Source organism: Mytilinidion resinicola (genome assembly GCF_010093595.1).
Source record: "Mytilinidion resinicola strain CBS 304.34 unplaced genomic scaffold BDZ99scaffold_10, whole genome shotgun sequence".
Lineage (NCBI taxonomy): Eukaryota > Fungi > Ascomycota > Dothideomycetes > Mytilinidiales > Mytilinidiaceae > Mytilinidion > Mytilinidion resinicola.
Window position 1 is genome coordinate 776,607 of NW_022985446.1, and position 14,882 is coordinate 791,488.

The 14,882-nt window shown below is 48.1% G+C and overlaps 4 protein-coding genes across 4 annotated transcripts; 2 read left to right on the forward strand and 2 right to left on the reverse strand.

Moving 5' to 3' along the window:
- Positions 1 to 1,392: 1,392 nt before the first annotated feature.
- BDZ99DRAFT_571301 (uncharacterized protein) lies at positions 1,393 to 6,372 on the reverse strand (the record flags this gene model as incomplete). Its single annotated transcript, XM_033728078.1, has 4 exons — positions 1,393 to 4,910; positions 4,969 to 5,035; positions 5,085 to 5,589; positions 5,643 to 6,372. The coding sequence occupies 4 exons, from the start codon at positions 6,370 to 6,372 to the stop codon at positions 1,650 to 1,652; spliced, it is 4,563 nt and encodes a 1,520-aa protein (XP_033576462.1). The 3' UTR covers positions 1,393 to 1,649.
- Positions 6,373 to 7,169: 797 nt separating this feature from the next.
- On the reverse strand, positions 7,170 to 10,048 carry BDZ99DRAFT_388656 (kinase-like protein; the record flags this gene model as incomplete). The annotated part of the gene is made up of 2 exons (XM_033715587.1): positions 7,170 to 9,445; positions 9,538 to 10,048. The coding sequence occupies 2 exons, from the start codon at positions 10,046 to 10,048 to the stop codon at positions 7,170 to 7,172; spliced, it is 2,787 nt and encodes a 928-aa protein (XP_033576463.1).
- A 1,157-nt stretch (positions 10,049 to 11,205) lies between these two features.
- BDZ99DRAFT_463282 (uncharacterized protein) lies at positions 11,206 to 13,445 on the forward strand. Its single transcript, XM_033720047.1, has 7 exons — positions 11,206 to 11,608; positions 11,683 to 11,714; positions 11,778 to 11,977; positions 12,028 to 12,326; positions 12,387 to 12,686; positions 12,734 to 12,886; positions 12,955 to 13,445. Exons 1-7 carry the CDS (start codon positions 11,372 to 11,374, stop codon positions 13,141 to 13,143), a joined length of 1,410 nt encoding a protein of 469 aa, XP_033576464.1. The 5' UTR covers positions 11,206 to 11,371; the 3' UTR covers positions 13,144 to 13,445.
- A 54-nt stretch (positions 13,446 to 13,499) lies between these two features.
- Positions 13,500 to 14,078, forward strand: BDZ99DRAFT_387998 (uncharacterized protein; the record flags this gene model as incomplete). Its single annotated transcript, XM_033715552.1, has 1 exon — positions 13,500 to 14,078. A coding segment is annotated over one exon (579 nt), but the record flags the coding sequence as incomplete, so codon positions are not given.
- Positions 14,079 to 14,882: the final 804 nt, after the last annotated feature.

Sequence of the window (14,882 nt, forward strand, 5' to 3'; positions counted from 1 at the left end):
TACAGCAGCGCATACGGCAGCGCATACAGCAGCGCATACAGCAGCGCATACGGCAACACCTACGGCTGCACCTGCAGCTAAAAAGCGCGGCCGGCCGCCTGGTGCAAAGGATAAGGTACCACGGAAAAAGGCACAAGCTCAGAGGCAAGATAGTACTCAGCCTACCCCTCAGCCTACCCCTCAGCCTCAGCCTTAGCCTCAGCCTCAGCCTCATCCTCAGGCACAGAGGCTTAGCCGAGAGGAGCTTCTACGTCAGCTTGCGACGTATGATGAAGATATTAAGGCGGAAATTGACCGAGATATTAAGCAGGCGGAGGCGGTGATGCGAGGGCGCTAGGCTCAATGCAAAGGGGCCGTAATAAGGTGAGGTTTTGACAGGTTTGGCATACTTGTAGACACGTAGGCACTTCTAGAATAGAATTTCTATTCTATACTTAGACTTAGACTTATACTTATACTATATGAGCTCGTACATGAGGCTACACGAATCGGTGAGGCTACACGAATCGGCGAGGCTGCACGTCGATTTGTATAGCCGTACGTGAGCTCGTACGTAAGGCTATACAAATCGGCGAGGCTGCACAAATCGGAAAGGCTGCACGCCGATTTATATAGCCTCACGTGATGTATAGGTGAATAACCGGAGCTCCGGCACAGTGCTCCGAGCTAATCAGAGGGCGGTGAAACGACAGGGGTTTAGGGGGTGTATGTTTACTAGAAAGGGGGGTGTACAACTACTAAAAAGGGGGTGTACAGGTACTAAAAAGGGGGTGTACAGGTACTAGCGCCCTAATTAATCTGGATCTCTGCTAACTAAGCCTTTAACTTAACTAATATCGAGAGGCCGGTTGATTGAGTTTATTGAACGGAGGCCCTGGTGAAGGCATTAATAGATAAGGGAGCAACGAATGCTAAAAGGGCGGCTGTAGAAGTCATCATATTGAATATAAGAAGCGAAAGAGGGATAAATTCGGGTGAAGCTTAAGAGCTAGAGAAGTACCAATGGTGAGAAAAGATGCGATCGAGAAACATGCCAGAATCAGACACTTTATACGACAACTCCGTAATTAAGGTGAAAACCCTTTGACCATACTTCTGGCCTGCTAGTCCTATTTGGTAGAATGGCAGAGGCTTAGACAGGGTCAAGGCGACAGCAAGACCTCAAGATATTCTCCTGTCCGCGTTTTAAAGTCTCACTTCCATTTTAGTGGCGTAAAACTTGTCATCGCTAGCCCGAAGGAGCAAACCCTTAACAATTCGTTACGAGAGAAGATATAAAGTCGGGAAAATAGCCTCAAGGGTATACATAAGCCGCACTCACCTTTTAAGGGGTGAAGCAGGAAGCCAATACTTGGTAATGCGATAAATAGTGGAGTGACGACTTTCAAACTTGCGACAAACGAACTAGCAGCGTTACTAAATACATAGAGTCTACTGCGCAGTAATATCCGAAGAGTCAGTCAGGACGCGAGTAATTGCCCTAGATCCTGGCAGGAGTGAGCTGAAGACTCGGGATTCTATTTTCATCACTTGGCCGTTGCAAACGACATGGCGTCCAGCTTGTTGATCATGCTTATCAACGCCTTCCTCCTTTGATGTACATACTTATCCACCTATGCTCCTATGATCTGACCTCTCTCTCTCCTCTATTATCCTTCATTTTCGCGCTCACCATTCTCGCGCTCACCATTCCCGCCCTCTTCATCCTCATTTTCCTCGTCCTCGCCCTGATCTTGTCCCATGGCTGCTACTACCGCAGACACCAGCTGGTTGTATGAGTCGTATAAGAACTGTTGATTATGTAGTGCATAAGCCCAATCCTTGTGATCTTCAGGAGTGGCCTCAACAGCGCGATCCGCCAGCTGCACAGCATTTTCGAAGTCCTTGAGGTCGGCGTCAGGAGTGCAAGTGAAGCGTTGGTAATACTGGCCCGCTAGATTGGTGAGGATGGAACCTAAGGGCAGCTCCAGGGTGTCATCACTGGCGATGTCCGCTGCTTCATTGGCTCTATCAATGGACTGGTCCAAGTCGTCAAGGTTCCCGGTAAGTTCGAACCGTTTTTCAAAGAGTCTGATCAAATCTCCAAGCCACACGCACCTCGTGAAGGCTTCCTTTCCTGTTCTGGGTACGGACTCGACGGCTTGTTCGTACCAGATCAAACTTTGCTCCAAGTGTTCAATATCTTCGGTACGCTCATATCGAGTTTTGAGCATTTTAGCGAAAGAGTAGAGCCTCAGTGGGCGCTTGCAATCATTGTCGCGCAGAGTTTCGAGAGCCTCCTCCTCATATTTAACCGCTTCTTTCAGGTCATCCAAATTCCCTAAGCTATTGAATCGATGCCAGTACGTGTTGCTCAAGCGATGTGAGGTTATCGCTCGGTCAGGATGACTCTCTGGATGACTCTCTGCGGTCGATATGTTTGCCTGCTCAGCCCAAACAAATGCAGCATCGAGGTCGTCTTCATCCCGAGTTCGCTCGTACCGACGCACGAGCATCTTAGCCAAGTTTGCTAACAGGATGGCTCGATTTGGATTCGTGTTCTCCGCAATGTACACCGCCTTCTCGGCTTCGTCTACGGCTCTATTCATATGCTCCTCTTGACTCGTCATCTTGAACTTTTCCCACCAAATCTTCCCTAAGGCCTTTAATAGCAAGGACTGAAAGGCATTGTTTCCGAAAGCTGCGTCGACGGCTTGTTCTGCCCAGTTCTGCGCTGTATCTAGATCGGCCGGCTCATAATAGGCGTGGAATTTACGCTGGTAGAGTTCACTGAGCTCATGCAACTTCATAGCACGAGCGGGATGGCCTTCTGGAATAGTCATAGCTCCTTCCTCTAGAACGGGAATAACTTCGTTCAAATCTTCCAGCGTCCTACATGTCTTGAAGTATTCGTCGTCTAGGTCGTTTGCGTCATCAATGAAACCCAGATGTCCAGCAGCAGACCTCTCTGTAGATAGCAACTCTTCCGCTTTCTCCCAATTTCCCAAGTACTTGTATGTCTCCGCGAGATTATACACCGCTCTTGCCGTAATTGAATGTTTCGAGCCCACTGATTCCCTTGCCTTCTCTAGGACGTCAGATAATAGGACCTCTGCCTTCTCGAATGACCCGGCAGCATTGCATGCCATGGCGAGATCGTTCATGCTTTTCAGAGTCTCCTCATTACTCGAGCCTAGGATCTTCTTTCTCGATTCCAAGACGTCTTCATACAACGTTTGCGCTATGTCCCACTGCTGCAGCCGCATGCACGTTGAGGCGAGGTCATTTTTGGCTGCAAGAGTGCTTGAATCCTCTTGGCCGAAGTTGTGCTTTCTCGCTTCAACAATCATTCGCTGTATATCCTCGAGGTCTGAATTTCGTTGTTGCATCTTGTACAACAGAGCAAGGAATTGCATAGCTTGCAGATCATCCTTTTCAATACACCCAGAACGTCTTGTTCGAACATCAACAATTTGGCGGTAGATGTCCTCCGCCTTTTCGTACTGTTGATCCAGAGCGTAAATAGAGGCTAGCTTCTCCTGGCTCATCAACGTTGCTGGGTGATCTGAGCCGTGAATCTGTGCGTACGCACTTGCGGCTAAATCCTGCAGCTCTTCGGCTTCCTTATATCTCTGCCCACGCAGAACATATATGGCGACTAAGACTTCAATGCTTTCCAAAGTGTCGACATTTTTGTCTCCAACTGTGTGCCGCCTCGCGTGCACAATCCATTGCTGATATCGCTCCGCCTTTTCCCACTTTTCATCTGCCATTAAAATCTCAACCATCAATTCCATACTCTTTAATCCCTTGGCGTCCGTGACGCCAGGAGCAACCATCCTAGCCTCCACCACTTGTTCCTGCAGCTCTTCTGCTTCCGTAAGCCTTTGAGTTTTCAGGAACAGCCGAACTAGGCACTCAAGGCAGTCTAGGGTGTTTCCGTTGCGGATACCGAAAAGCCTCAATCTTATCTCCATGATTCGAAGACGTAAGTCTTCTTCTTCTTCCCATCTTTCGAAGAACATGTGCATCGTTGCAGCTCTTTCCATGGCTTCTAGCGTGTCTGGATGGTTGACCCCGAGAGTCCCGATGAGGATCTCCATTACCCGAATCACCAACTGTTTGGCTTCCGCCCATCGGTTTTCGTTATTCCAATACAGACGTCCCAGTGTCTCCATGCTTTCTAAAGCATCGGGGTGATCCTCGCCAAGGACTTTGATTTTGGTTTCGACTCGTTCCAACTGCGCCTTTTCTTCATATTCCTGGTTCTGAAGGGTATCGTCCGCAATCCCTCCATCAACTGGCCTGTTCTTTCCAACATCATCCTCGTGAAACGCGACTTCAATGGTTACAGTCTCGTACTCGCTGTCGGGCTTGTCCCACCTAAACTCTTCCCTACAGCGCTTCAACAACTCAGCCCGTCCATTGTCCTCGTATCCAGCGTTTGTTACATCCAGGAACTTTATTTCTTTAGTATTCTTCACTCCAAAATTCGAAAATATCCATCCGACAGCGGTTCCCATTGCGGACGCATCTGGCCCATGCTGAAGAGAGGCATGTTCCTCCACAGTGTTCTCTTTTCCAGTTACAAGCTTCCCCTTCCCTTTGTTCCTCGATTTTTCACCGCCGTCTCCGAACATGCTTGCATGAACCTTGACGTTCCCGTAACGACGAGATTCATCATCATTGGTCATTCTAAGCATGTCTTCAAGGTCCTGGACTCCCTTATCACATCGCCGTAGCCAAGAGGTAGATTCGACTGGATCAGAGGGAACGCCGAATCCGACATTGTAGCAAAACGCTAATTGGAATGCGGAAATGTTCCGAATGGTATCGTCTATACTGTTTCCAGCTCTGTTCTTAAAGCAGCTGACCACGCATTCTTTAAGGCTAGGCCTAGAGTTCTTGAATTGCCGGTAAGAACTAGTGAGCTATGGTTGGTCAGAATAGCGCCACTTGAAGTGTATAACTAGGTCTCTTCCCACCCACCTGAAAGAGCGGTTTTCCCGGCGGTGTTGCTGATTGGCCAAATTGAGACATGAGAACGTCTGTCGCACTGAAAATCTTTAGAGTCACTCGAAAACTCTCCATGGAAAAGGACATACCAGTCGCACCCAAACGCCGACTTCACTACCTTCTCGTTCAAATCCCTTTCGTCCACATTTTTGCTCAGACTGGACGCAAAAAACTGATAAAGCGATGCTTTCCTGTCATCACTAATGCCGCTCATTTGGTCAATCTGGGTCTTGGCGTAGTCTAGAAGCTGGCTATCCTTCTTTAGTCCGGACAGGATATAGTCAAGAGAAGCATTCGTCTCTTGTGGTCTTTTAGTTTCCATTGCTTGCGTCGATGTTGAGCCAACGAACAAGATCCAGACGCAAAGCATGCCGAACGAAAATATATCGGCGGACTTAGCGCAGGCAAATGTGGTAGTATTTTCAATGAGGATCTCTGGAGCTGTCCACGGCCACGATTCCGGGAGGTTAATTTGTCCTTCGTTGCTAGTTCGCAACGAAGAATAGCCAAAGTCTGAAACCTTGGCCGTGAAGTTTTCCCCCCCATCATCGAAAATCAACACGTTTTCTGGTTTGATGTCTCCGTGGATTACATCTAGTAGAGGTTTAGTGCTCGCGTAGATGACGGGGGGCAATGTAATTACTCACTGCAGGCGTGCATGAGCAGAATGGCGTTGGCGATATCCCCACATAACTTCAGCCTTTCACTAGCGCCCATGTATTCTTGAGACCGTATAATCATGAAATTTCGCATATCCTGGTGGCTGGCTTTCTTGAAAATCAAGACGGGCCATGCGTTGTTGTTGACATCCTCGAAGCATATACCTTCGAGCTCAAGGATGTTTGGATGGTGTCGGATGACAGGATGTCCTAGAACCAAGACTTCGGAAAAGAGAGTCTGCAGGTCGGCGCGCTCGTCATTCCCTTCTAGATGCTCTCTGTGTACGCGCTTGAAAGCAAAGTCAAGCTGAGTGCTGCTGCTAGAGTCTCTGGCATTCACGCCTTGAGTAATACCAGCAGTACCTCCGCTTCCGATATCTTCGTCCTCGTTCCATTGTACGGGAAGTATATTCACCCGCCAGTGCTGAACAACGGCAAGCAGATCGAGGAGATCAAGCTCATCGCTAGACGAAGTGGAAACCACCGAGTCGTAATAGGAAGTGAGGATAGCATGGATATTGTTTGTCGGTACGTTGCTAGGGACGGAAGACAGCCTAGCTCCCAACTCCTTGATACGCTCAGGCAAGACTCTATCAGCCTCGCCGCGATGGCACCCAAGCCCACCACATTTCTCACCCGTGCTGTCGAAGGAGCCGACAGAGAAGTTGATTTTGGCGCCGGCAAACGAAGAGGCCGCGTCGTCTCTCTCCTGAGTCATAGCGAGCGCTTCGAAAAGATACACCACAGTAGACAAGAATAAGGTGAGCGTGCTCTTGGCAGCCTGTAGATGCGTCGGAGGGAGTTCCGGCAGATTGATGGTAAAGTCAACGTGGAAGTAAACAGTTCATATATGGCCGTAAGAGAATCGATAAAAAGGGTTGTGAAGGACGCGGTTGTGCGCAGCATGACGAGGAAGCGTGTGGGAAGGATCCAGTGAACAGGAGGTAAGGCGCATACCCCTACAAGCATGACCCGATGACCTGGCTCGGTGGCGTTTAGACGGACACACCACACACACACATACACACACACATACACACACACATTGCTAGATAAACAATATATCTCCTTGTAGGTGCTCCACTTCACATGCGTGCCAAGAAACTTCCTTCTGTCCTCTACCGCAGAAGTTGTCTCCGTTACTAGGAGAGAAACAAGCTGCAGAGCAAATCCAGAGCCACTGCTACTCTGCCTTCATCGGTGACGCATCCCAGTCAACTCACTCATGTCCGGGATGCTTGGAGAAAGAGCCTCACTCAGTCCATACTTCTCCCCAACTGCGTGACGTGGCTGTCTGACCTTCGTTGACCGGAGGCAGCCATCACCGGTCAGGCTGCAAGGCTGGAAGGCGTGGCCACTTTGCCATGAGCAATGAATGGACAGCGATATTCCTATCATGCAACACCTGTGCATACCCATGCAACACGCCGTGGTCATACCACCAAATGGCGCTGCCCCCGCACTCCAGCTCCTTGATTCATGAAACTTGATTTGCTGTAGTGCAGCCAATGAGGCTCACACACGCGAGATCATTATTCGAAGAGGCTCCAGGACCCGTTTCACAAAGGCGAGCTGGAGCGTTGTATTTCGCTCAGCTTCGCCTCCCTCATCATCCATATCCTTTCCCAATTCGCTCTCACTGACGCCTCTCAGGCATGCCAACACTGCATCTTGGTACGCTGTTCCCATTTGGTGCCCCAGCAGCCGAACCCGGGACTCGCAAATCTGGTCCAGCCTGTCTTCATGTGTCGTCACCTTCATGCCGTTCGTCAGCCTCTCAAGCGTCTTCCATAGCCCAATCTCTAGCAACACAAGGCCGAGACTGTAATGGTCGAACTCGAGTCGATATTTGGCTTGCGGGCCATCTGTATTGAGGTACTGAGGGTGGTGGTATTTCTTCGCAGTAATATTAGTCGTTGGGCCGACAGTGAATGCTAACGGATCCTTCTGGCGACTGTGGTTGAACCCTACGAGGAAAGGGGACTCAAGCCACCTTGATGGACTGGAGTCGTGGGAATTGAAGCACAGGACATTGTAGGCGGAAATGCTTTTGTGAAGCCAGCCGATCTTGTGGAAGCTAGATAGAGCGAGTGCAAGAGTGTACGCGAGGTCGAAGCGAGACTCAAGTGTGGGTCTTGGGGTTGTCTGAGCCGTGTCGTTGATAACTTTCGCAAGATTTTGGGGGATCACGCCCGCATACACTGGCATATCATACACCAGGCCATAGGCTGGTTTGGAGATGTCGTGAATGAAGCCAGAGCAAGACAGCGTACGAAATTCCTGTGGATGTGCCGAAGAGCTAAGAGCAGACGCTAGCGCTTCAATTCGATCCGAAAGAATGGTTATGCTCTTCGTCTCCCATTTGGGATAGCGGACCCATTCAATGAGAACACGCTTCTCAACGCCTCCTTCTGAGCGGACAGTAGCGACGGTATGATCGCCGAATTTTTCCGCGCGGCTGACAAACTTGGCATCTAGTGCAAGGTTCGAGGTGCTCGTCCCTACGGATTCCGCTGCTAATATTGACATGCGTTTGAGTTTCGCCATGATGCTCATATTGCCTTCAAAATGTGCGTCCTCGAGACTCCTCTGAGTGCGTTCCAACTCATTTGTGTCGTCGGATTCGAGCATAGAGAGTTCCCATTGCGATTTGGCAAGCATTTGCAAGTCCACAGGAAGGGTATTCAGGAGTCGGTCGTTGGCGAGGCTCAGGTCAGCATAGAGCGGTGACAAGGCGTTCTCCGAACGAGTTAGAATTGAAGCTAGCTCATCCCGAGCAGCTACTAATTCTCTGATAATGGCCGAGAGATTCGCTTCTTGATCTAATTGATAGCTCCAGCAATCGTTCTCGTCCACCATGGATTCGAAACTGGCAGTCCAACTCCGCTGTCTTCTCGCCTCGACATGTGCTTCGAATGAATTGGGGAATTTTGCAGACAGTTTCTGGTAGCGCTCGTGAATTGACGAAATAAGTCTTTGGACGAAAATGAATCGAAGTCTGGATGCTACGTGCTTGGCATCTGGTCTGGCCTTTGGATCCATGTCGAGCATGGATTTCGTCAGTTCGACAAGTATTTGACTTGTGCTGTCAAATTCGGCCAGTTTTGTGAGACTGTCCAGTACGATAGCTTTCGGTTTGTCGATTCCAGCATGAAATGCTCGTCTCACCTGGTTGCCCAGTTTTTCCTTTCGCGCGTCCCTAAAATCTTTGACTGCTTTGCTGTTGCCTTGTATGTAAGTCAAAATCTCGAGAATGATGCAGCCAAAGGACCATATATCGCTTGGCCTGCTGACCGTATGTGTTTCGCATTCTGGAGCAAGGTAATCACCGGCCCCGTGCTCATAAGGTGACTTTGAATCGTCTGTAGCCTCCTTGAGTTTCGAAAGTCCAAAATCGGAAAGGAGGAACGATTTTCCCTGAACAAGAATATTTTTGGGCTTGAGATCGTGATGACAGCCAATCATTTCAATTTGGAGCTTCTCCAGGGCGTAGTAGTGTACCCGTTCAATCGCGGAGGCAAGCCCACAAAAGGCGTCAAGGAAAGCCTCGTCCGATGCGAAAGAGGTCGGGCGATCTGCCAACAAGAACGAGTGGAGGTTCCCATCCTCTGCAAAAGGAAATATCAAGTTGTGCTTATCTCCATGAGTATAGGATGCTAACAGCTCGATAACGTTTGGGTGGCCGAGTTCATTCAGGATGGAGAGGTTGCGTAACTCTTTGTTGTAGTCATCCCATTCGCCGGGTGCTCTCTCTTCAGTGGTCTCCGAATGGGCGTGTTGTACTTTGAACTCTTTCCGAACTAACCGCGAACCCTTGACCAAGGTTAGTCCTTGTATTAATTATAGCAAAGAAACTGACCTACAGCATGACAAAGAAGTTCACTTGTCTGATGATCTGGGTGAAGCTCGATTTCATAGACATCTCCAAAGCCTCCTTTGTCGAACAATTTGTTCTTGATAAATGGTAGTCGGATTCTAGAGGGGAAGGATCGGTGCATCACGTTTCTTGACAGCACCGGGGATACAAATTCCCATTGACGATTATAGAATTCCTTGGCAATATCGGGAACGGTTGATTGAAGAAATGTCAATGGAAACGGCAGCCTTTCGTCCATTTGTGCGAACTGGTCGTGTTCAATAAAACTTAGGAGCCATCGTTGCTCATTCTTCAGTAGAACAAGAATCGCGAAAACTTTCCGTCCCTTGGTCACGACCCAGTCCACAACCTTATCTTTATGATAAAATGAGATTGCGGGTACATTATCGATCTCTTTCCGAACGTTTTCCGGAGTCAAAAGCTCAAAGAGGGCTTGTCGAGGGATGAATTCTCGCTCGTCGCTGTCACCATCGACCTGGCTGAGTAATGCTTCGATAGATCTACGAAGTTCCGACATATCTAGGCATATAGTTGTACCTAATAAATGACGTTAGTTACATTTATTGATTAGAGCTAAGAAATGCCTCAAGAAGCTGAAAATAGAGAAGTAAAGGCGTTGGCTATCCGCTAATGGAGGAGAACATATTGTTACCTTTGCTTGGCCGACTTCGGAAAGAGGTACTAGAAGCAAGTATCCCTTATCTTCTCTATTTGTGCCTGGTAGTCTTAGTAGGAGTTAAAAACTCTACAGAGCTAGATTTGCGCACATTACTTAGCCCCGAATTCTCATGATAGAGTGTTACAATAATAACTTGTTCGTCCTCGTCCTTAGACCAATGTTAGTCGAAAGCCTAGTTCTAGGTTGAAAGGGAAAGAAACTACTAGGGAAAGAAAGGCATTTGCATCATACCACCTCAAACTCGAAATTGGCCTTGCCATACCATTCCATAAGCAGTTTGTCGAGCACCTCTTCCTTCACGTATCTTGCCGGAATTTTCTGCTTATGCACGGTCGGCATGGCCTTGCAATGAACGCCTTAAGAGGTGGTCGGAACTCCAAAGTTTCCCTAGACAGATAAATGGCGTTGAGGCAAAGTACATACAGACCGGTCAAATAGATCCGGTCAATTGAAGGCAGCTTCACCGGTCAGCAGGGTAAGAATGGAGCAAATGGGATGCTTGCACCACCTGCCGGGCGCAGCTGCATCTAAATAACTAAGCAACAGGGCTTGGGTCAGTCAGCACGAGCATTTCAAGATAAGTTTGCATACAAAACCACCCGGGTGGGGGTGGTGGTGGTGTGGTTCATTGGTTGAGCCAGTGGTGGACGCCAGCTCTGGGGGCTTTTTACGAAGGCGCCGGAGCCCGCCGCCCTCAAAAACACCCGGAATATTTGGCACGACAAATCTTTGCAATACGGCCAGCTTGAAATGCATATCCTCTCTCCCATTTCTTATTGTTTTGGTAACCTGACTACAGCAATATCTCGCGCGTCCACACCCCGTAGAGCGCATTTGCAACTAGAGTATCTCTTGTATGCGTGATGATGTGGCACCCGGTTACCCGCCATCTCCACATGTGTTCAATGCAAGCCTCAGGCTGTTGCGCATCCTCGCACGAAGCAGCTAGCTGCAGGTCACAGGCATCGCCAAGGCTACCACGTCCGACCGACCACACCCATAGCGAATTGTCGGCCTCTTCTACAAAGCTCATATTCTATAAGAATGCGCGCATGGAACTAAAAATATCAAGCACAAAGAAGAAACAAATGAAATTGCAATCCCATCCTTTGGGTAGCATGACCAATACTGGAAGCGAGCCAGCACATGCGAAGAGCAAGCATGGTCGAACCAAATCCCCGTCCTCGAGTGGACGATAGTTCTATGGCAGAACAGCGGACACAGATCAACACCAAAACGCAACCCTTCGATATCCACCAACGACGGCTCCACAAGCACGCCCATGAGATCTTCTCTCAGGACGTGGAAAATGTCGAAGCATTAATTTCTTCGACCGAAACTGGTAATGTCACTCAGCGTTTGGCTACCGACAGGGATACCATGCAAGATATTGTCAAGGTAATGTCAATTCCAACGACTTGAGAGCAATGTCGAGACATCCAGCTGCAAGTTTACAAAATTAACGATTCTAGGAGGGTAAAAGCGAGGCCCAGCAAGTCTTCTAGTAAGCGAGTCCAACTCGCTATGTTTTCTATGGTTACCCTATCTAACTAGAGACCTTGCGCAGTATCATCAGACAGAAAAACACATTCAGTCGATTGCTGATTACGCAAATGGGAATTCAGATTATTCTCGAAGGCCACCGAGTTTTTACTCCATTTTTCGATGCCCTCACAGCTTTCGGATTCAAAAGAGATGATGATCATCGAGTATGGGATAGTTTCTACAGTTCGGGGCTGGACGGTAATGAAACGAACTCTGTAATTGGTTCGTGTCATATTATTGTATTTGTCAAAAGACTGATTATTAAGTTGTAGAGCTCTGCTACGTAGTTCGTTACGTTGAAAGAAACAACAGGAGTCCCAAAAACCCATGGTCTCTCCGACAAACCGGCATATATCAACAGACAATACTTCATCAACAGAATTCAACATGGATCCTCCTTCAACCATCCCAGAATCTGTACGATGACCTAAAAGAGAAGCTTTATGGAAGGCCAACGGGGTCGGACACCCCAATCCGAAGCTCATATTTGCTTCACTTGGATTTTCTTTCTTCGATGGCAAGTAACTGGGGTGAATATATTGAGTATCTCTGGGCAGAAATGGACAAAGTGGTAAAATTTCCTTGTTCCATAGGAGCAGCTCTCGAAGTGTGCTAACAATCCAATTTGCAGGATGACAAGGCGTGTAACTCTGAAATTCGACTAGGAAAAAGGAACGACTATGATGTTTCGTTTTCAGACTGCCAAAAGTTGCAACGCCGCCGTCGCATACTGTTAAGGACGATGAGTGTCCTCGAGTCCTGCTTAACTCTCGCAAAAGATTTGGAAAATCTTCATTGGAAGTTGAGGTCAAGCAACGTCGTCGAGGACAATCGGTTCGTCGATGGAATTCGGATATACAAAGCTCAGATCCATATGCATCAGCGCAACCTGCGCTTCATGATGGAATATATACGGGGGACGACTTACATGGTTCGTAAGCCTCCCTTATTGGTTAACTTCCTCTAACTCACGCGTAGTTGTCCGACATTTTGAACTCTCGGAGCGACGAAATGACGCTAAAGACGAGCCAGACGATGCAAGAAAGTCTGGCACTCAACCAAAATGATTCGCGAATTCTCAAACTACTCAGTATAATTGCCACGATATATTTACCAGCTTCCTTGATGGCTGTAAGTGAGATAATGGAATCGGCTTGAAGATATGACATACTGATAGTTGGCTAATTTATGTCGCGTAGACCCTCTTCAGCTCTAATTTGATAGAATTGAAGCAGGGAAATGAGGGACGAGGACACTTCCAGGCTGTTCCTGGATTCTGGCTCTACATTGTCGTGACTTCTATTCTCACTGTTGTGACCTTTGGCCTGGCAGCTGTAGTGATAAAGGGAAGGTATACTTGCTTGAAGAAAAATACTGAGCTTGTCTGAGTATCTTCCACTCTATTGATGGTATAACACGGCTTTTCAAATATGATACTCCAAGTTCTATGCGGTGAAGCTCTTTCCTTATTCACGGGGTGGCATAAAATGTAATCTTTTCAGGCGTGTTATGGTTTGAGTCGCGTAGCCCATGGCAGTTGCTGGGATTTGTGCACGAATCTAGTGGCCACCACCAGCTAGAGCCCTTCGTCCGGCCCGTCATTCCCAGAGCACCTTTCTAGAAACAGAATTTAGCTCTTCGACCGTTTCAACTTTGCTCCCCCCATAGAGCGAGACATCATTGACTCTTGTGGCTATCTCATAGAGTTCGACTGAACGTGGACATCCTTGGTGGGCGCGGGAACCTCAGCGACAAAGCGGATGGCACTTTTCTATGGGTCGGCTTAGCCTGCAGTGAATTGAAACTGGTTGATTCGAAGGAAGCTGTCAAAACCCTGCAGGCGCTACCCAAGGGCCTTCATCTTTTATACGATAAACTCCTCCACACGGCTCTTAATTCAAAAACTGAAGAAGACCAAGCTACAATCAAACGCATTCTGAGTTCCGTTATGGTCGCCTTGCGCCCGCTCAGCTTGTCGGAGCTCTCTGTAGTTTGTCAAATCCATCAGGGCGAAGACGAGGAAGACCGGATTCAGTTTACCCGTGAAGAAATCGAGTCTTGCCGCCTTCTCATAACAATCCAGGATGAGACTGTTCTTCAACTGCATCAATCTGTCAAGGACTTTCTGGTCTGGTCCGGCCCTGACTGCTTCATCAACGACTGTGAGGCCCACGCCGACATTGCGCACCGATGCGTAGACGAAATCATTCAAAGTTTCTATACTGAGACAAAGCAGAATAATGTCGCATTAAATGGCGACCTTTCATCGTATTCAATTCAGTTCTGGGCTCATCATGCACACATGGCAGGACCAAAATTCTGAATTGAAGATTCACAGGCTGAGTTCTTCAATTTTGATTCCATATGTCGGGAATATTGGTTAGAACGCCTCAGATCATATCGGTTCAACCGCGACATTCCTAAAGAGTTTTCTATTTTTCACGTTGCCGGACGCTGGGGCATTCGTTCAATCGTGGACTTCATATGCGATAGAGACGGCACGTGGAGAAAGAGACTGAAAGAGGGCCTATTTTGCGATAGTGAGCATTTGAACTCTGCAGGGGTGACACCTTTGGAGGAAGCGGCGAAATCAGGACATGCAGAGGTCATTGCACGTCTACTTTGTCGAACTGACGGCAAAGTGACAATATCAGAAAGATTGCTACTAGCTGCAGCGGAAACCCAGAGAAATGGCAACGAAGTGATGGCACAATCACTACAAAGGTGGTGGAGGCTGCAGCAAGAAATTATGGAAATGGCAAAGAAGTAATGCTGCTACTTCTAGACCGGTGTAGAGATAAGATTACTATTACTAAAGAGGTGGTAAAGGCTGCAGCAGGAAATAGTAGAAATGGCAAAGAAGTAATACTGCTGCTTCTAGACCGGCGCGGAGATAAGATCACTATTACTAAAGAGATAGTAAAGGCTACAGCAAAAGAGTTTAATAAAATAATAATGCGGCTGCTTCTGGACTAGTAGGGAGACGAGATTGGTCCCACTGTGTCGATGAGGTTCCTAAAGCATTCCCGTCAAGCTCAATCCACCTTAATGCTTCCTTAACCCATTCAACACAATTCCAGTTCTCTTGGCCGGGTTGTCCTGCACAGATTGGAGTCCCGTTAAGAAT

Coding starts and splice junctions, on each gene's coding strand:
- BDZ99DRAFT_463282 (XM_033720047.1), top strand. CDS start 11,372: ATGGTCGAACCAAATCCCCGTCCTCGAGTGGACGATAGTTCTATGGCA. Junction 11,609..11,682: donor CCATGCAAGATATTGTCAAG/GTAATGTCAATT, acceptor TAACGATTCTAG/GAGGGTAAAAGCGAGGCCCA. Junction 12,887..12,954: donor TACCAGCTTCCTTGATGGCT/GTAAGTGAGATA, acceptor TATGTCGCGTAG/ACCCTCTTCAGCTCTAATTT.